General features: G+C 38.8%; 2 gene segments (V, D, J or C); both read right to left on the bottom strand.

Annotated features, from left to right (window-relative positions):
- Nucleotides 1-8,072: 8,072 nt before the first annotated feature.
- On the bottom strand, nucleotides 8,073-8,447 carry LOC137760215 (T cell receptor alpha variable 35-like). The segment is given in 1 exon segment: nucleotides 8,073-8,447. A coding segment is annotated over 1 exon segment (375 nt).
- Nucleotides 8,448-20,330: 11,883 nt separating this feature from the next.
- LOC137760276 (T cell receptor alpha variable 8-4-like) lies at nucleotides 20,331-20,838 on the bottom strand. The segment is given in 2 exon segments: nucleotides 20,331-20,677; nucleotides 20,793-20,838. Coding segments are annotated over 2 exon segments (393 nt in total).
- Nucleotides 20,839-21,289: the final 451 nt, after the last annotated feature.

A 21,289-nucleotide genomic window follows, 5' to 3' on the forward strand; every position in this document is an offset into this window, starting at 1 on the left:
TGATATTGTGAAGATATGGGATATTCTGTATCCAGGTGTGTCGGACGAGGACAAAAAGAGGCAGGTGGTGAGGAGAGCCTTAAAAACCCTGTTGAATAAGGAACGTAATTTTTAAGGCAGAAGCTTAAAGAAAATAGCATAATTGATTTAGTGGGAATTAGACTAAGAACATTGAGGAACAGGGTGATGGCATTGTTCTGTTTCTTTAACTTAATATTATCCTATAAACACTTTTGATATCACTTTATAATCTTTATACTTTAGAGTATTTTTTTTTAAACATACTCTAACAAGTAGGCTCCATCCTATGGCTGAATATTTAAGTTGTTTTAAAATTTTGAATAAAGCACCTCAAGTTTCATGTTTATTGTTGTTTTTTCTTCTAGTAAATTTTCTCCTTAGGGAAAACTCAGTGTAATTCATGAGACTCATGACTATTTACATAGCCATCTGCTAGGGATGAAAAGGACCTCCTTTATCCTGATGAACTGTAGCCAAGAATGACAGGGAGTTTGGCCAGGTAAAAGCCATGTTGCAGTTTGTCATAGATGGACATTGAGTTCAACCTGTATGTGGGAAGTCTCATAAGATCCCCTCCTTACCATGCATGAAAGGAGTATCTAAAATTATGAAATATTTTAAACAGATTGAAAAGTGGATCAAATAATGTAATAGACTTCCTTTACCCTCTACATGTATTTTATTAATATTAAAGATTTATCATAATTTATAAGCATTTATATACAACTGTGTATTTAATGCATTGGAGACTAAGTGTCTAACAGACATTGTGTATGGGAAAACTTGAGGGCATGTGGACTGTAAATTGCTGAGAGTAAGAGGATTTCTACAGTGAATAATAAGAGTCGATACTACAATTTTTATTTTTGAATTTTTGGCCTTGTACACATCTTGAGGATTAAGGGTGGGGGAGGGTGATAAGATAAAAATCTAGGTTACATACAACTTTTGAGGAACACACTTCCTGCATTACGGATGGCCACCTGCAGAGTGATTAGTCATCGGCCTCCTAGATCTTTTCTTCCTAGGGCTTCAAATGAAAAAATAAATACATTCTCCTTTCGTCTTCACTTTTTGATATTTGCCTTAGAAACACTGGGGAGACTTGCACAGTATTTCCCACTTCAATTTTGTAGCCTTAAATAAATGAAAGCTGAGTTCTCTTCCCATCTCCTTTTCCTGGATTCTGGCTCTTGGTGTAGATAGAAAAGGAGGAAAGAAAAATGGGCAGAGGTGTGTGCAGGCTGAAGAATGGCGGGAACATTCTATTACATTTTTACCATATTTCTTCCTTTGAACGATTATCTGCTGTTTTCTGACAGTTTCCTCATTTCCTGGGCAGTGCAATCTGAACTGTGCTCAACTGCAATGCATTTTTTAACAAACTCATGAGCCCAAGTTGCCTTCACTGCCTGCACTCTTCTACAGAGACAGGATATTAAATCATTCCACTTACAGGTTGGTCTTTAAAATCAATTATCAGGAGAAATAGGTCATTTTGTAACTTTAACACCTTCCCAATATAAGGGATAGCATTAATTTACAGTGCTTTGAAGAGCTAGCAGTAAAAAAATCTTGTTTTAATGTCGTGTCATTTGGTCATGTATAGTTCTTGTTGTAATCCAGCTAACACTGTGGGTGTCAGATAATAACCATACAATGCAGTTTCAGTTTACTGGAATTTTTGATATTTTAAAATGAAGCATTTTTCTATTTCTGAAGTAATGTTCAGTATTGAGCTACTTGCAGGTAGTTTAAAAAATAAAGAATATTATAAAGCAGAAAAATAACAAACAGTGGTAAGCCCAGTACACAAAGACAACTAATACTGCTGCAAACATTTTGGTGTTATTTTGTTCACCTGTTATTGTGAACATGTTATTTTATTCATATGTCAAACACATGTTATTCTGATGTTCTGTGTACTTTTCTGGTACATAACTGTGGTCATATTGTGCATAAATTTTTTCCCCTATAATATTTAACATGGGGCATGTAATGGAGAAAGCGTAGCCTTTGGAGTTGGATAGACTTGATTTCAAATTCTGTTAGTTATTTTTATGGGGGGATACCTTAGTCTTTCTGAATTTGCATTTCCTGGTCTGTTAACTGCGAATAGGAACAGTGGTCCATCAGAGTTATTTTGAAAATTTAATGAAGTAACATTCGCAAAGTACGTAGTATTTACTCTCCATAAACAGTTGTTTCCGTTGTGAACTCTTTGTAAATACAATATATATTATTACAGAATATTTCATTGAAAGAATATACCATAACTTAACTAGGCTAAGCTTACGTTAGTTTTGCATAACTTAGGTTGGCTAACACCTTTCTTTTGGGACACTGCTTAAGATATTAAGATTTCAAATTATTGTGTAACATCTTGAGAAAATACTACTGTATCACTTTCATGAAGCACCTAGGATAAGCAACAACCCCCAAATCAAGGGAGTAAGTAAGAATACTGCAAACGGGGAAGAAAAACTTTTGTTTGAATCAAGCAATGATGCTTTCTGGTTCCCACTTTTTGTTCTTTGCTGTTAAGTCCAGCAAAAAACGTTGCAGGCAGAACTCTACCTGTAAATATGTCTATTGTAGGTGGGAATATAAAACCAAAAATAAGCTGAACTTTTCATCCATCCATACTGTCAGGCAAAGTCCATAATGGGTGGTGTACATACTAGTTGCTGGTGCAATCCTGGTAAAAGGGCTTTCTTTCTACCACAGGGTATAATGGTGTGGTAATGCAGCTGGTATTGTATGAGTGACCCTCTAAAAATATAAGCTATGCTGACTCCATACCAAAGCACTAATGCAGTGATATGGTTCAGTCTGAGGTGGGACTCAGTAAGCTGCATAATCATTGTCAACATGGGCACTAGGATCTTGACCAACAGTTGCTTTTCCTTACAGCTTATTTTTGAGGGCATGCTTGATTTAGCAAGTAACCCATCAAACAGTTGCAGGATGCTCAGCTGTAGCATTTGGGAACCGGCTGCAGGTGACCAGAGAGCACTGTGCCTCCACTGCACAGAGGTAGGTAGCTGAGTCTCCGGGCTTGGTCGCTGTGATGTGCAGGGTGCTGAGAAGTTCCTTCCTGTCTAACGTGCCTCTTAATCTTCCTGACCTCTTCTCAATCCCAGCTGAAATTAGTATAAACAGAAATGTGAAAACCTTCTCTTCCTGCTTATACCAATGCAGGCTTTGAAAGTTAGTCACTTCGTAACTGCAGTTGAGAGTTGCTCTGGTTCCCTCATGGACAACCAGAGATGGGGGGCTCTGTATCACCTTGTCGTCACTGCTCGCCCCTGTTTAGAAAAGAGCAACAAATAAATCAGCCAGAGAAAGAGTGATGTCAGGTCAAATCTTCTTAGAGATCATAAATATTCTCCACTAAAACCACAGATGCTCCCAGATAAGTGAGAATGAATTTCATTTTTCCCCCTTTTGTTTTCTGAGGATTAACCCTCAGGTTTTCCTGGTTGTCCCTCAGTTTTTATAGTAAAGCTACTCACAGCTCAGTTGAAGCCAGAAGATCACTAGTGAAGCTTGTGGCCACGTCTCCATCCTTCACTTCTTGGATTTGTTTTCACTGCCCCGAGCTTTTCCTTTTTTGAACCAACACCCTCTTTCCCCAGCACATGTGCGCGCGCGCGCGTGCACACACACACACACACACACACACACACACACGCCCCATGAAAGGGAAATAGCAACTTGACTATTCAGCCAACCAGAAAAATAAGTATCATTTGGCTCTAATTCAAATTCAAATGTCTCCCATCAATCACTCAGGGGAGTCATTTAAAATAGAACACTGCCATCTTGTGAGCTGATGCAGAATAGGTGTAAACTTGAATCCACATATTTTACCAGTGATGATAGATTCTTCCAAAATTGTGTCACCATTTGAAGGACAGACTACCCAAAGCTACCCATAGCTCTAATAGAGGTTCTATGGCTCAGTGAAGGTGGAGGGGAACAGAACACCAGGAATTTAGAAAATGCTGTTAGTTCCAGTAGGAACACACGCTGTGGGGTTAGGGCTGAAGCACTCTGTGGAGAGTTGGAACAGAAGAAATGGTGGGGAGAGAAGCAAAAGTTTTTTCCAAAAACTCCTTTGAAGACTCACTATCCTGGAAATAGGAGAGCCACCAGAAAATAAACAACTCATTTATACTCCCAGGGTCTTCAAATATGGAAATTATTAAATATAAAATATCTATGTATGCAACATTAAAAAGATAATACAGGAAATCAACAATGAGCAAAGAAACAAGACTATAGAAACTGGCCAGGTAAATTTGATAAAGAACCAAATATAACTTTCATAAATGAAATAATATAATTCTTGGATGTAATAATTCAGTAGATGGGCCAAACAGTAGATTAAATAGAGTTAAAGAGATAATTAGTGAATTGAAAGATAGATGTGAATTATCGTGAATTCAGTAAAGCATAGAATCTCCAGAGGAGAGACCTGAGACTCTACGTTTTTAAACCAGCAACCCAGGTTATTTGTATAAACAGCCACGTTTTAGAAATATTGCCAAGTCAAAGAGAAGATTTTTAAAAGCAGTTAGAAAGAAAAAAACAGGTTATTGACAAAGAAATGGCAATAACACTGAGAGCAGACTTATCAAAATCAGCAATGGAAGCCATGATATACTGGAAAATGTCTTCAAAATGTTAACAGAAAATAGCTATTAACCTAGAATTACAAGTAAACTGTCTTCAGGAATGAGGTTGGAATTAAGACTGCAGAAGTTTATCCCCAACAGACCTTCAATTCTAAAGGATGTACAGTAGGAAGGAGCAAAAACAATCTCAGAAGGAAGGTCTGAGATGCCAGAAGGGATCAGGATCAAAGGAACTGCTTTAAAATAATTCATCTGGGTGAGGGTGAGAGAGGAGGAAAGAGTATGAATGAAGAAAGATTGGTCATGCTGTGATTATCGATAATTGTTGAATTCCAGTGATGGGTATGTACTTATGATATTGTTCTTTCTTCTTTTGTGCATATTTGAAAATGTCCAGAATAAAACATTAATTTAAAAATATTATCTACTGAGATACTCTTGTCATTTTTTCTTTTAATCTACTAATGTTGGAATTATATGAATAGACATTTCCTAATGTTAAGCCTTCCACACATTTCTAAAATAAACTCTAATTACTCACATTATTTTGTGTTATATATTCATTACAGTTTAGATTTGCCAATATTTTTAATTTGTATTTTTTTCAGTTACTTTCATGAATGAAATTTCCCTTTATTAAACTGTCAACTGTTTTTTTAAAAATCAAAGTTGTAATAACATCACAAAATGACTTAGGAAGATTTTTCTTTTTTTTCTTTCCAAAATAATTTTTAAATGATGCTAATTAGCTTTTAAAATATATTTTCATAAAACTGGACCTGGGATTGGTATGTGTGTGTGTGTGTGTATGTGTCTGTGTGTAAACATTTAGCTACTGATTCAATTTCTTTTTTTCTGATAGGTATATTCAGATTTTTTTCTTGAGACACTGTTGGTAAGTTTTTTTCCCCAAAGGAAATCAACTATTTTATCTAAGTTTTCAAATTATTGGCATGAATTATTTCTACTGTTGTGCTCTTATAAATCTACTGTATATTTAATGATATTCTCTTTTCTTTCCCATTCCTAATGTTATTTGTACCATCTTCTTTCTCTTTCACCAATTTGGTCAGAGGTTTATCAACATTATTAGTCATTTCAAATAATTTTTTGTTTTTTCTCTATTTCTCATTAAATTTTGTATTATTTTCTTCGGGATTTATTTGTTGCCCTTTTTATACATTAAGTTGGTTGCTCAGTTCATTGACATTCAAACTTTCCTCTTTTCTTATACATACATTTAAGGCTAGAAATACCCTTTAGGTATTTGTTTTAGCTGCATCGCACAAGTTTGATAGGTGGTGTTTACATTGTCATTAAATTAAACATTTGGGTTCTATCATAATATTTTCTTAAACCTATGAATTATTTAATTATTTAATTATTTAATAGTGTGCTTTAAAGTATCCAAATATATGGGGAGTTTTGATTATGTTTTGGTGGTTTTTTTCTACTTCTGTTAGATTCTGTCAAGAGATCAGCTTTTTTATGAGTTTGGTTCTTTCGTTTTATTTTCTTTTCAGCCAAGTACAGGATTAAATTTTCTAAATATCTCAAGAGTATTTGAAAAGAATTTCTAATTTCTAATTGTTCTAATTGTTGGGTGTAGGATTTGACATAATCCTAATATAATCCTAATATTGAATTATATAATATAATTCAATATAATGTGATGATGTGGATAAGCCACACTTTGTATATCTATTCATTAGTGGATGGATTGTTTCAACCTTTTTGGCTATTAGGAATCATGCTGCTATGAACATTTGTACGTAGTTTTGTTGTTGTTGTTTTTAAATTTTTATTTATTTATTTATGGCTGTGTTGGGTCTTCGTTTCTGTGCGAGGGCTTTCTCTAGTTGCGGCAAGTGGGGGCCACCCTTCATCGCGGTGCGTGGGCCTCTCATTATCGTGGCCTCTCTTGTTGCGGAGCACAGGCTCCAGACGCGCAGGCTCAGTAGTTGTGGCTCACGGGCCTAGTTGCTCCGCGGCATGTGGGATCTTCCCAGACCAGGGCTCGAACCCGTGTCCTCTGCAATGGCAGGCAGATTCTCAACCACTGCACCACCAGGGAAGCCCTGTACGTAGGTTTTTGCAAACATGTTTCCAATCCGTAGGTAGACGCCTAGGAGTGTAATTACTGGGTCAAATGGTAACTATGTTTAACCAATTGAAGAACTGCCAAACTGTTTTCCCAAGTGGCTATACCATGTAACATTGCTACCAGTGGTGTATGAGGGTTCCGATTTCCCCACATTCTCACCAACATTTATAATTTTCCATTAAAATAAATTATGGCCATTCTAGTCAGCGTGATGTAGTATCTCACTGTGATTTTGATTTGCATTTCCCTAATGAATAATGATGTTGAGCATCTTTTTTGTGCTCACTGGCCTTTTATAGATCTTCTTTGGAGCAATGACTATTCAAATCCTTTGCCCATTTTTAAATTGGTATTTGTCTTTTCATTATTGAGTTGTCAGTTATTTTTTACATATTCTCAATACTATATCCTCATCAGATACATGATTTGCGAATACAGTCTTCCATCTTGTGGGTTGTCTTTTCACTTTCATTTGTGGAAAACTTTGTGACCTTTCATGCACAAAAGTTTTAAATTTTGATGAAGACCGATTTGTCTATTTTTTCTTTGGTTGCTTTGCTTTTGGTGTCATATCTAAGGAACTGTTGAGTAGTCCAAATTTCACCTATATTTTCTTCTAAGAGTTTCTAGTTTTAGCTCTTACATTTAAGTCTTTGATCCATTTGAGTTAATTTTTGCTTATGTGTGTATTCTTTTGCACATGGCTATCTAGTTGTCCCTGCACCATTTTCTCACCGAATGGCCTTGGCACCCTTGTTGAAAATTAATTGGCCATAGATGTATGGATTTATTCCTGAGCTCTCAATTCTATTTCATTTATAGCTATCCTTTTTGTTTGTCTGTTTGTTTTAGATTGTTACTTATTTGTTTAAACACAAATACATTGAATACATTTGACCTGTAACATTATGTAAGCTTAAGGTGTAGAGTATCTTAATTTGATACATTTGTATAGTATTGTAATATGATTGCCCATGAAGCAATATTTACCACATTACATAATTATAGTAACTCTTGTTTTATATATTCATTATACTGTGCATTAGATCTCTGTGGCTTATTTACAACTTGTTACACTGATACCTATCCATTTTTAAGAGAGATATGTTAAATCTTTCATTGTGATTGTGTACCAATCATTTCTCTTTATATCCTGACAAAATAAGTAAGTAAATCTATTATATACATTAGAAAGGAGGTGTGTTCATTGAGCAAAGAGCAAAATCTTTGGGAGTTAAAGCCTTGAACACATGAGAGTTTGCAGTAATGGAAGGGCAGGGGACAGAGGCTGTGTGCACAATCACACTTCATGGCAAGAGGAACAGGAGGGGAGGTTGCACAGTGGCTGCCATCCCCCTTGCAAGTTTGAGTGCAGGCTGCAGGTGCTTGGGGAGCACTGTGTTGCCAGCACAGAAGTAGGTGCCTGCATCTTTAGGCTCAGAGGCTGAAATGTTCAGGAAGCTGTCCTTTCTTGTTCCACTGAACTGAGCGGTCAGTTTCCCATTTCTGGTCGATTCACCACCCTTATATAAGCTTATCAGTAGGATGGGGCCTCCCCCAGCATCCTGCTTGTACCATAGCAAGAGGTTTAATGTGCTTGAAGAATTGCAGTTCATGGAGACATCCTCTCCCTCCTGGATGGACATAAACCGAGGGCTCTGATTCAGCTGTTGGCCACTCATGCCTGCTTAGAAAGACAAAGGAAGGTATTCAAAATCCTTTTTAGATCACCTTTCTCAGAGCTGTGATGGACACTCTAGTCCATAACTCCCCTGCCCTGCTTTTCCCTTTTCTCCCTCCCTCCTTCACATTTCTCCTTCTGTTTCCCTCTTTTCATAGACCCAGTTAGGCCTCACCTCCTTCCCTCACAGAATTTCTACCCCTTTAGAATTCCCTGATCAAGGCTCAGAAACCCTCAATACTCACATGTCAGCTGCAACCACAGGATTATTAATAAACTTTTAAGGAACATCCCCATCACGTCTTTCAGCAAAGAGTTACTTCCTAAAAGGGTTTTTGCTTCAAGAAGCTCCTTTGGGCTTAGAGTAACACTGTAAATACCATCGTGATGTTAAAATATCTGTCCTGTGTGTCAGCCAATCTGACCTCTAGCTGGAGGTTTCTTTGAATTTTGAGCGTAATTTGAAAGTTAATATGAATGGAAGCACTGCCCCCTTTTGGCTAGTCACTAGATTGCTGTCCTTTCATTGGAGAGTTTCTAAAAAGAATTCTCCTGTTTCTCCCATTCATCTGATGAACACTTGTTGAGTACCCACTATCTGCCAGGGAGATATAGAGGCATGAACAAGACAGACAGGAAAGCTGCCCCTGGAAACCTTATAATATCTCTTTGGAAAATCAGTGAAAGCTAGACTTAGGATTACACATGGTGAACTAAAGGCATATTTTTCTCTGTTGCTTTCTGAGAACCCGCTGGAATGAGAGTAAATTTGTTTTAGAAAGTTATAAACTCCAAAGGACTTATAGGACAGGTGAGGGATGACAGCAGGTGAGATGTTTTGGGAAATGAGAGTGAATAGACAAGTGGTAACTGGTTTAGCCAACCGAAGGAAGTTGGACCCTAAGGGTCCACAGAGGGAAATGATTTTAAAAAAATCCAGGTGCCCTGAAAGCCTAAAGTCTATTTTTATGAAGATATTGAATAAAGGGTCATAAGAGTCTGGGATGCTAGGCTCAGTTGAGAGTTAAGTGAGGCAAATACTTAAAAACAGAAGAACCAGTGCTGTCTTCTTTTGCTCAAATCATAGATTTATATCCCACTAAGTATGAAGGAGCATCTGGGATCAATAGACATTTGAAAAAAATCAACTTAACATGAAAGGCAAAGGCAAAAAAAAAAAAAAGAGAGAGAGAGTGAGAGAGAGACAAGGACCCTTGGGGAGACAATGCAGGAAGAAGAAGGTTACTGTTGCTTATTAACACAGTGATGTGAACATTCCAACTTTTCTTAAAGAAGAAAATAAAACTCTGAATAATAACAAAACCGTATCTTCACAGGATGGAATTTTAGAGGGGAAGTTTTGCCTTAAAAAATTGATCCCGAATCTTGGAATTTCAACCACCTAGGATCTGGGCTGAGTACCTGAGGAAGTCCTGGTTTAGGTAAATGAACTTCCACCATGTACTGACCAGAGTACCTGTTTTATGGCCCACTGTGCTCCTCAGACTTAGGAGAGCAAGGAAATCTATTTCTGATTTTCCAAGTGTCCTTTTCTCCTTCTAGTATCAATGCCAATTTTCGCTCTAGGTTTGCCTGAGGTTCACTTCTGGTTGTGTATTTACCTTGTTTCTTCTCTATTCCTACTGTATAGTAGGCTTCTTAATATGAATCACTACCCCCTACCAAGTAAAAATATTGATAACCTTACATTTCTTTTTTTGATGACTGAATTTTTTAATTGGAGAAATGCATTTTAAAAGAAAAAGAATAAACAAAAAAACAGAAGCATCTTCATTTAGATCAAAACAAATTTGCATTGATCTGGTACTATCTTAATGGAATGTGGCAGGCTCAGAGGTGATTGGATGAGAGGTGTATCACTAGGGCTATTGCCCCCCTTGTGATCATCACGGTTGCTTCAGTAAGAGCAGTGAGGAGTTGTTGTTCCAGTCCTCCCTGAGACCTGCTGCCTCAGCCTTGATTGCATCCCCATTTCCTTGAGAATTCTGTCAATATATTTCTATCCCCGAAGGGAGACTAAGTCAGCTAGCAATGTATGAGGGTGACGTCAACCACTGGGATAAACATGGTATGCAATTCTGGGTCATCAATTTAAAGCTTTTTTTTTTTTTTTTTTGGTATATTGAAACAAATAAGGATATATTATGGAACATATCATATATTATATATTCTACAATATATTATAGATATAATATAATACATCTATAATATATATTATAGAGAGATATATATCAATATAGACATATCGATATATAAAATATATTATACAATATATAATATATGATATATTCTATACATTATAGAATAGAATGTAACACATGAATTTTATGAACATGAAACTTCAAGGAAATGTTATATATGTATATATAGGGGACCATATCTCTCAGGCCTCCAAGAATACAGCCTCACTAGCTTAGACTGTTAGCAGTAATTTGTAGGGAAATTTAAAAAAACACTCAGGTTACTAAGATATATGTCATATATGTCTAAAGTTTGCAAACCACAACAACCCCAGAAATACCATTGCTGTGTATTCTAATTTATTCGTTCAGATGATCTTCTAATTGGAATTGCTAATCAAGGCATAGCAAATGGTTGTAGTGATCTTGTTCAGGAAGAAAATCCTGCAATAAAAGACTGAATTATTTCTATTTCAAGTTGTAAAAGAAGAAAGATACCAATCAGGAACCCCAGTAAAACAAAATGAAGTAACTAGAGGGGGTGCCCCTATAAAGTTCAGGAAACTGACAGTTCCAGGGCTGCACACGTTGTCCCAGGAGAGAGGTTTTGGGATCCAAAAGGGTCTAGCTCATTTACCTGGTAGGATCGGGCGCAGAATGACCCAGTTTCCACCATTTTCTGATATGCAGTTTGGGGAAGTGAGTGCAAAGTGTGACCTGCCTTCAGGCTCCAGGTCGGTGGGCAATGACCATGAGAAAATTTGTTCAGTGGCACCTAATCAAAGGAAGTGGGCGGAGGTGAGACGAGTGGCCTCTATATGTCTCTGGAGTGACTGTAGCCTCTGATGTGCTTCCCTAGAATTCAAGTTCTCAAAAGCATTCCTTGATGGGAATTTTTCTGCCTCATCAGCAAAATGAAGATAATAATATCTCCATTCGATGCCTTTTACTGTATTAAATCTAAATGAATATGGTTCTTTAAATGTGTATTGTACATAGTTATTGCAGTGATTGTTATGTAAATGATATCTGTCTTAGATAACAGATGCTGCAAATTATTATGTGTAGTGTCAAGCAATAGAATCTTTATCCTTTTTCCTTTTTGAAGTATATTATCGTTATGAAGAAATTTGAAAAGATATGTATTTAAAAAAAATAACTACACTATGGTGGTGGCACTCTTGCTCACGGGAACCACCCTACACATGGGCAGATGGGCTACACTATGCCTTGGAAGTGTGGGAAATTGTTTTACTGTGAAACATCCTTCCTATCCAACTGTCACAGCAACTGAAAATGTACCATTTGATCTTTTCAATCTCCTCTAACATTCCTTTTCAAATACAATCTGGGAAGAGCTAATCCAGCATGTTGCATTGAAATGTACGTTAGGGTATAAACCACTCCGTTTTAGAGATTGATTTGGGAAACGGATATGGAATCCGTAAAGTGAAAGAAAATTATGGAAAGCAATTCAGTGACTAGAAACTTCAGGCTTTGGGTGGGCAAAAGGGATATTAAAGGGTCATAACGTACACGAGGGGTTGGGTGAAAAGCAGGAGCAGAGATGGGAGGGAGGCGATAAAGGCATACGGATGGTGAAAGAGTAAAGACAAGATATTTACGTGTCCCAATTCCATTCCATCTGGCCCTAAGTTCAGATCTTTCATCAACAACAATAAGACAAGTGAAAAAAAGTCTGCAAGTTGAGCTCTGCCACAAGACTGAATATGACTTGTTTCTTTGTGAAGCTACTTGAGAGGTGAAGGGCCAACTGGGTGTGGCTGCAGCCCGTGGGCAGTGAGAACAAGTGAGGCCACGTTGTTGGAGAAGGAAGGCCAGTATGAGACAAGATTAGGTATCCATCTACGTCTTTTCACCTTCTCTCTCTCTCTCTCATCTGTCTATCCATCTGTTGGTCTAGCTCTATATTTATAACATAAACTTAGAAAAAAGTATTGCCCCTGACTCTTCCCAGTATGACAATCTTGCTGTTCCAATACTCATGGTATAGTCTTAATATGCCACAAACAACCCAATAAATGACTGAGAATTTATTCCTATTAACAAGGTGTGTGAATAACAGATGGGAGAGAGTTTCCCTGGGACAATAAAGGCACAAGATGTGTGCATGGTTATGCAATCACTGACATTCATGCCATTCTCACCCCTGTTTGAGGTTCTACCTACTAAAAAAGTAACAATCGCCAGAACAAACAGTAAAATTAAATTTTGGAATGAAGATATAGTTTCCTTTGCTCCCGCTCCTTTCCCTCTTTTTTGGCAATGAGACAATAGCACCTTCCTTAGGCTCCTAATCTTGGCAAGTGTCCCAGACACCCCTCAGGAGCCCTGTGTCAGGGAGCATCTGTGGTCCAGATGTATGTATGGGGACATCCTGTAGAGGTCTGGAGATCACTATGTGTCTCCTCTACAGAAGTAGGTGCCTGAGTGGCTAGGCTGGGAGGCTGTGATATGCAGGGAACTTTGCTGCTTTTTCTCATCCGACTTGGCAGTTATATTTCATTGACTCTTTTCTTCCCCAAATTTCCATAACACCATCAAGAAGATCAGACCTTCACTATGCTTTTGTCTGTACCAGTATAAGGCATGTGAAATCTTTGATGAATTGTAGTTTATGGTGAAATCTTCTCCCTCTTGGATGATCGGGGACCGTGATCTGTGCTCCAGTTCTTGGCTACTGAGCCCTGTTAAAAACAGACAAAGTAAAGAAAATACAGGAGACCCACATAAGATTTTCATGCCCATATTGGAAATGGTTTTTCTTTCTCCCGCCCCACTCCCCACAAGCAGCAACATTATCACGTCAACATAGAAGGCTATTTCTTCTACTTGTATCTGGCTCTCACAATGGCCTTCCCAGGACAGAAGATAACTTAGTTCATGCCCTCAGGAAGCTGTGGTCATCTCCTGACTCTCCTAGATTTAACCACATACTCATAGGCTGTCTGCAACTCCAATATCCTTACGAGTACTTACAGAAGAGCCTCCACCCCTTGATTCCTTAGAAAACACAGCCAAATCAGGTTTTCTTGAATGGGTTTCCCCAGCAGTGGTTATTTTAGCTCAGTGGTCTCTCATTGGTGCAGGAGCCTGCACCAATCAGAGACCAGACATGGTTTCTTGTTTGTCCAGCACTGCGCAAACCTAACTCAAATACTTTTTAGACACTGCCATCCTTTGGCTAGACTGAGAAATGTTGAATAATTAATGACTTTTTCTACAATTAATTTATATATGAGTTACATCCATTTATTGCAACAGAGTATGCTATTTCTTATGAGATATAGAAAATGTCCTGTAACCCTTGCATGCTTGAAACAATTTCCTCTATGTAATTATGAGAAAGTGAAAAATTCTGCTCTCTGGAGTACTAATTGTTTTTCAACATTTAGCTCTGTCTGCTTTTGATTTCACTCTTTAAAAAAACTGCTACATTGAGGCATACTTGACACCTAATAAACTGCATATACTTAAAATGTACAACTTGATCATTTTTTACATGGGTGTACAAATGTGAAATCATTATTACAATGAAGGTAAAGAGCATATGTATGACCCAAAAGTTCCCTTGTGGCCTTCTTCTTTTTTCTTTTTAACATCTTTATTGGAGTATAATTGCTTTACATTGTTGTGTTAGTTTCTGCTATATAACAAGTGAATCAGCTATACATATACTTATATCCCCATATCTCTTCCCTCTTGCGTCTCCCTCCCACTCTCCCTATCCCACCCCTCTAGGTGGTCACAAAGCACCGAGCTGATCTCCCTGTGCTATGCAACTGCTTCCCACTAGCTATCTATTTTACATTTGGTAGTGTATATATGGCAATGCCACCCTTTCACTTCATCCCAGCTGACCCTTCCCCCTCCCCATGTCAAGTCCATTCTCTACATCTGCGCCTTTATTCCTGTCCTGCCCCTAGGATTTTTGCATCTATGTTCATCAGTGATATTGGCCTGCAGTTTTCTTTTTTTGTGACCTCTTTGTCTGGTTTTGGTATCAGGGTGAGGGTGGCCTCATAGAATGAGTTTGGGAGAGTTCCTCCCTCTGCGATATTTTGCAAGAGTTTGAGACGGATAAGTGTTAGCTCTTCTGTAAATGTTTGATAGAATTCTCCTGTGAAGCCATCTGGTCCTGGGCTTTTGTTTGTTGGAAGATTTTTAATCACAGTTTCATTTCAGTGCTTGCGATCGATCTATTTATATTTTCTATTTCTTCCTGGTTCAGTCTCGGAAACCTGTGCTTTTCTAAGAATTTGTCCATTTCTTCTAGGTTGTCCATTTTATTGGCATATAGTTGCTTGTAGTAATCCCTCATGATCCTTTGTACTTCTGCAGTGTCAGTTGTTACTTCTCCTTTTTCATTTCTAATTCTATTGATGTGAGTCTTCTCCCTTTTTTTCTTGATGAAGTCTGGCTAATGGTTTATCAATTTTGTTTATCTTCTCAAAGAACCAGCTTTTAGTTTTATTGATCTTTGCTATCATTTCCTTCATTTCTCTTTCTTTTATTTCTGATCTCATCTTTATGATTTCTTTCCTTCTGCTAACTTTGGGGTTTTTTTGTTCTTCTTTCTCTAATTGCTTTAGGTGTAAGGTTAGGTTGTTTATTTGAGATGTTTCTTGTTTCTTGAGGTAGGATTGTATGGCTATAACCTTCCCTCTTAGAACTGCTTTTGTTGCATCCCATAGTTTTGGGTCGTCTTGTTTTCATTGTCATTTGTTTCTAGGTATTTTCTGATTTCCTCTTTGATTTCTTCAGTGATCTCTTGGCTATTTACTAGCATATTGTTCAGTCTCCATGTGTTTGTATTTTTTACAGTTTTTTTTCCTGTAATTCATATCTAGTTTCATAGTGTTGTGGTCAGAAAACATACTTGATATGATTTCAATTTTCTTAAATTTACCAAGGCTGGATTTGTGACCCAGGATGTGATCTATCCTGGAGAATGTTCCATGAGCACTTGAGAAGAAAGTGTATTCTGTTGTTTTTGGATGGAATGTCCTATAAATATCAATTAAATCCATCTTGTTTAATGTGTCATTTAAAGCTTGTGTTTCCTTATTTATTTCCATTTTGGATGATCTGTCCACTGGTGAAAGGGGTGTTAAAGTCCCCTACTATGATTGTGTTACTGTCAATATCCCCTTTTATGGCTATTAGCATTTGCCTTATGTATTGAGGTGCTCCTACATTGGGTGTATAAATATTTACAATTGTTATATCTTCTTGGATTGATCCCTTGATCATTATGTAGTGTCGTTCTTTGTCTCTTGTAGTCGTCTTTATTTTAAAGTCTATTTTGTCTGATATGAGAATTGTTACTCCAGCTTTCTTTTGATTTCCATTTGCATGGAATATCTTTTTCCATCCCCTCACTTTCAGTCTGTATGTGTCCCTAGGTCTGAAGTGGGTCTCTTGTAGACAGCATATATACGGGTCTTGTTTTTGTATCCATTCAGCCAGTCTATGTCTTTTGGTTGGAGTATTTAATCCATTTACATTTAAGGTAATTATCAATATGTAGTTCCCATTACCATTTTCTTAATTGTTTTGGGTTTGTTATTGTAGGTCTTTTCCTTCTCTTGTGTTTCCTGCCTAGAGAAGTTCTTTTAGCATGTTGTAAAGCTGGTTTGGTGGTGCCGAATTCTTTTAGCTTTTGCTTGTCTGTAAAGGTTTTAATTTGTCCATCAAATCTGAATGAGATCCTTGCTGGGTAGAGTAATCTTGGTTGTAGGTTTTTCCCTTTCATCACTTAAAATATGTCCTGGCACTCCCTTCTGGCTTGCAGAGTTTCTGCTGAAAGATCAGCTGTTAACCTTATGGGGATTCCCTTGTATATTATTTGTTGTTTTTCCCTTGCTGCCTTTAATATTTTTTCTTTGTATTTAACTTTTGATAGTTTGATTAATATGTGTCTTGGCGTGTTTCTCCTTTGATTTATCCTGTATGGGACTCTCTGCGCTTCCTGGACTTGACTGACAATTTCCTTTCCCATATTAGGGAAGTTTTCAACTATAATCTCTTCCAATATTTTCTCAGTCCCTTTCCTTTTCTCTTCTTCTGGGACCCCTATAATTCGAATGTTGGTGCATTTAATGTTGTGCCAGAGGTCTCTGAGACTGTCGTCGATTCTTTTCATTCTTTTCTCTTTATTCTGCTCTGCGGTAGTTATTTCCACTATTCTATCTTCCAGGTCACTTACCCATTCTTCCGTCTCAGTTATTCTCTATTGATTCCTTCTAGAGAATTTTTAATTTCATTTATTGTGTTGTTCATCATTGTTTGTTTGCTCTTTAGTTCTTCTAGGTCCTTGTTAAACGTTTCTTGTATTTTCTCCATTCTATTTCCAAGATTTTGGATCATCCTTACTATCATTACTCTGAATCCTTTTTCAGGTAGACTGCCTATTTCCTCTTCATATTTTTTGCTCTGGTGGGTTTTTCCCTTACTCCTTCCTCTGCTGCATATTCCTCTGTCTTCTCATATTGTTTAACTTACTGTGTTTGGGGTTTCCTTTTTGCAGGCTGCAGGTTCATAATTCCCCTTGTTTTGGTGTCTGCCCCCATTGGATAAGGTTGGTTCAGTGTCTTGTGTAGGCTTCCTCATGGAGGGGACTGGTGTCTGTGTTCTGGTGGGTGGGGTTGGATCTTGTCTTTCTGGTGGGCAGGTCTGCGTCCAGTGGTGTGTTTTGTGGTGTCTGTGAACTTAATATTATTTTAGGCAGCCTCTCTGCTGATGGGTAAGGCTGTGTTCCTGTCTTGCTAGTTGTTTGGCATTGGACATCCAGCACTGGAGCTTGCTGGCCATTGGGTGGAGCTGGGTCTTAACGTTGAGGCAGAGATCTCTGGGAGAGCTCTCACTGATTGATATTACATGTGGCCGGGAGGTTTCTAGTGGTCCAATATCCTGAACTCAGCTCTCCCACCTCAGAGGCTCAGGCCTGACACCGGGCTGGAGCACCTAGACAACAGGGGTTTATTTTTGGCCTCTCCATTCTGCTCCATTGATCAATGTGTCTGTTTTTATGCCAATATCACAGTGTTTTGACTACTATAGCTTTGTAATATAGTTTGAAATAAGTAAATGTGATGCCCTCAGCTTTGTTCTTCTTTCTCTAGATTGCTTTGGCTATTGGTGGTCTATTGTGGTATCATACAAATTTCAGGATTTTTTGGTTCTATTTCTGTGAAAAGTGCCATAGAATTTTGACAGGGATTTCATTCAATCTGTAGATTGCTTTGGGTAGTATAGATATTTTAACAATGTAATTTTTTATGTCCATGAGAACAAAGTATCTTCCCATTTATTTTTGTCTTCTTTAATTTCCTTAATCAATGTCTTGTAGTTTTCAATGTACAGGTCTTTCACTTCCTTGTTTAAATTTATTCCTAAATATTTTCTATTCAATGCAATTACATTCCTGTGTATCTATCAGAAGAAAACAAAAACATTAATTCAAAAAAGTTCCACAGCACCATTATTTCCAAAAACCAAGATATGGAAGCAATCACAGTATTCATATGCATGGATACAGAGGATATACATAATACATACCATAAAAAAAGAATAAAATCTTGCCATTTGGGACAACAGGATAGACCTGGGGGGTATTATACTTGGCAAAATAAGTCAGACAGAGAAAGACAAATACTGTATGCTTTCACTTATACATGAAATCTAAAAAGCAAAACAAATGAACAAATAAAACAGAAACAAGACTCAGAGATAGAGAGAACAAACTATTGGTTACTAGAGAGGAAAGTGGTGGGTATAGGGGTGAAATAGGTGAAGGGGATTAAGAGGTACAAATTTCAACTTATAAAATAAATAAATTAAAAGTATGTAATGTACAGCACAGGAAGGGAATAAACCCTGCCCAGACATCAACTTTAGCCAGTGAAACTGATTTCAGACTTCTGCATCCAGAACTGCAAGAGAATAAATTTGTTTTAAATGACCAAGTTCATATATGAACATTGAGCAAGGTTTTTTTTTTTTTTGGTTTGCTGCACGAGTAGGATGAGATGAGAGTATTTGCAATTGCCTGTTGGGACACATCATGGTGAGGCAGGCTTGAACATTCTTGAGACACCCAACTAAGTCAGATAACATCTTTATTGGAGCTATTTTTCTCTTCTTGTTTCTTTCACCTTTTACCATTTTGGAGTTCAGCATATTGTGGTTAAATATTTATTTTAATTCTGTCCTCTTATGAACTACTCTCCTAGCCTCGTTAGAGGTTCTAGTGCAGAAGGAAATATAGAATGAGAAGGGAAGATAAAGGCAAAATCCCAAATCTGTAGGGCCAAAAAGTGTCTGCGGTTAAAACGGTACCAGTGTAGGTAAGGAATAATAAACAGTGCAAATGAGGCATGGTGGCCTCAGGGTGTGATCATGGCTGGAGGAGGGGCTGAGCCCCGCTGAGGGTCTGTGTACAGGCTGCAGGTGCCTGGGAGCACCGTGCAGCACAGCACAGAAGTAAATGGCTGAGTCTGTGGTCTGGGAAGAGGAAATGTACAACGAGATGCGGCGTTCGTTAGGGACTGTCGTGGCATTTAATCTTCCATTCTGCTTTGCCCCTGAAGGAATGTAAAACAGGTGGATGAAGTGGCCCCAGGATTCTGACGATACCACTGAACACGGTCAGCAAAGGTGGAAAAATTACACTGCAGCGTGGAGCTGGCTCCCTTCTGGAGACTCAGGGCTTGGGGACTCTGCTTCACATCCACCCCTCACACACCTGACGAGAAACAGAGAAACTGTTGTAAGCGAGTGTTACTGTAACTCCGACAAATCCCTGAAAGTGCCGCATTGATAATAAGGATAGAAAGTGTGCAGGACGGGCTTCCCTGGTGGCGCAGTGGTTGAGAATCTGCCTGCCAATGCAGGGGACACGGGTTCGAGCCCTGGTCTGGGAAGATCCCACATGCCGCGGAGCGACTGGGCCCGTGAGCCACAACTACTGAGCCTGAGCGTCTGGAGCCTGTGCTCTGCAACAAGAGAGGCCGCGATAGTGAGAGGCCCGCGCACCGCGATGAAGAGTGGTCCCCGCTTGCCGCAACTAGAGAAAGCCCTCGCACAGAAACGAAGACCCAACACAGCCAAAAATAAATAAATAAATAAATTAAAAAAAAAAAAAAAAAGAAAGTGTGCAGGACTTGTCAGCCCCTCCTCCCTCCCTCAACAGCGCAGCGGCTGCTCAATCCTTCAGGTTCCCCTGTGGGGGGCAGTCCCAACACATAGCACACCTGGGCAAAAAAAAAGCCCCAGCGCAGCGCCCGCTAGCCTCTTCATGACGCTTTGCCTGGCTCCTGGGAAATTTTCACCTTAAGATACATAGCTAACCGCCTGGGTGGTGAGTGTCATGACTTGTTCTGGATCTTTCTACTCCTGCAGCCAATCAGCTCACCGAACAAGCCCTGCTCAGGTGACACTGACAGGAAACCACCCACCAGCCTCAAGACCACTGAGAACACTGAAATTAAGAAAACAATAGTCTTTCCTTTGCAAAAGAAAAAAGAAAAAGAAAAGAAATCTAAGACACCCATGGGAACCAAACACTTTCAGGATTCTGTATTCTCTGTACTGTTTGCCTTCACAGAACATGCCAACACCCTGAAAATAACATAGGCTGAGACCCTGAGTCTTTTAAGCTACTATGTGTCAGGAGGTTTGTGTTCAGCTCCCACTGTAGTCTTAGTCACTGTGTCACTCAGAGCACAGAAGTACTTGGCCGAGTCTTTCCAATGGGCTGATGTTTTCCTCAGGTGGAAGGAGGTCTCACTCTTCCTAAATTCAGCCTCAAAACCTTTGATACCTGAGACAAGGCTGTTTCTAGATGTGTACTCCAGGAGAAGCTGGAGTCCTTGATTGGGGTACTGCACGTACCAGAAGAGATACGGCGGAACAGAAGATGAGTAGTTGCACCTCAGCTCCAGAGGGGCTCCTTCAGAGACAGTGATGAGGCCGTCAGGCTGGGTCACCAACTGGGCTCCCGTTCCTCCTGAAACATCAATGCTGAATCAGTGAACTCAGCCAGAACAAAAAGTCTCTATTCAAAGTCAGTCCAAAGCAATGTTCCATGTGCGGACAAGAGAGTAAAATGGAACAGTACTCACTCAGGAACAGGAGCACCTCAAGCATCAAGGTGAACACCAAGGTCATGGCGGAGCAGTGAAGAGGCAGTGAGCTCCTTTCTGGGAGATTCTCCACAAACAAAAGTCTGATGACTGGTGGACTTGAACCCAGGTTGCTGTGAAGTTGAGGAGGAATAACAAAGGATTTAGATTTCTTCTTCTGATGGAGGTTGTAAGATGTGTTGAGAGAGAGGGTGTCTTAACAAGACTGCCTGCCTCTGGCGTCTGAGATGATTTACATGTCATTGTGCAAAAAGTGGTGTCAGAATATCTCTTTAAACTGTAGGGAAGGAAGGTTTTTGTGAGATTATTCTGATTTTATACAGAAAAACCATTTCCAGTTTATGCAGCAGCCCCCTCTACTGGTCAGATGGAGAAACAAAGAGCAGTTCAAAATTTTTGTGAACCTTCCTCACCTCCTTCCTGCAAGGAGCACAAAAGTCTCCGAAAGGAGTGGCAAGCACTGCAGAAAGTGGCTG

Source organism: Eschrichtius robustus, chromosome 1 (genome assembly GCF_028021215.1).
Source record: "Eschrichtius robustus isolate mEscRob2 chromosome 1, mEscRob2.pri, whole genome shotgun sequence".
NCBI classification, from domain to species: domain Eukaryota; kingdom Metazoa; phylum Chordata; class Mammalia; order Artiodactyla; family Eschrichtiidae; genus Eschrichtius; species Eschrichtius robustus.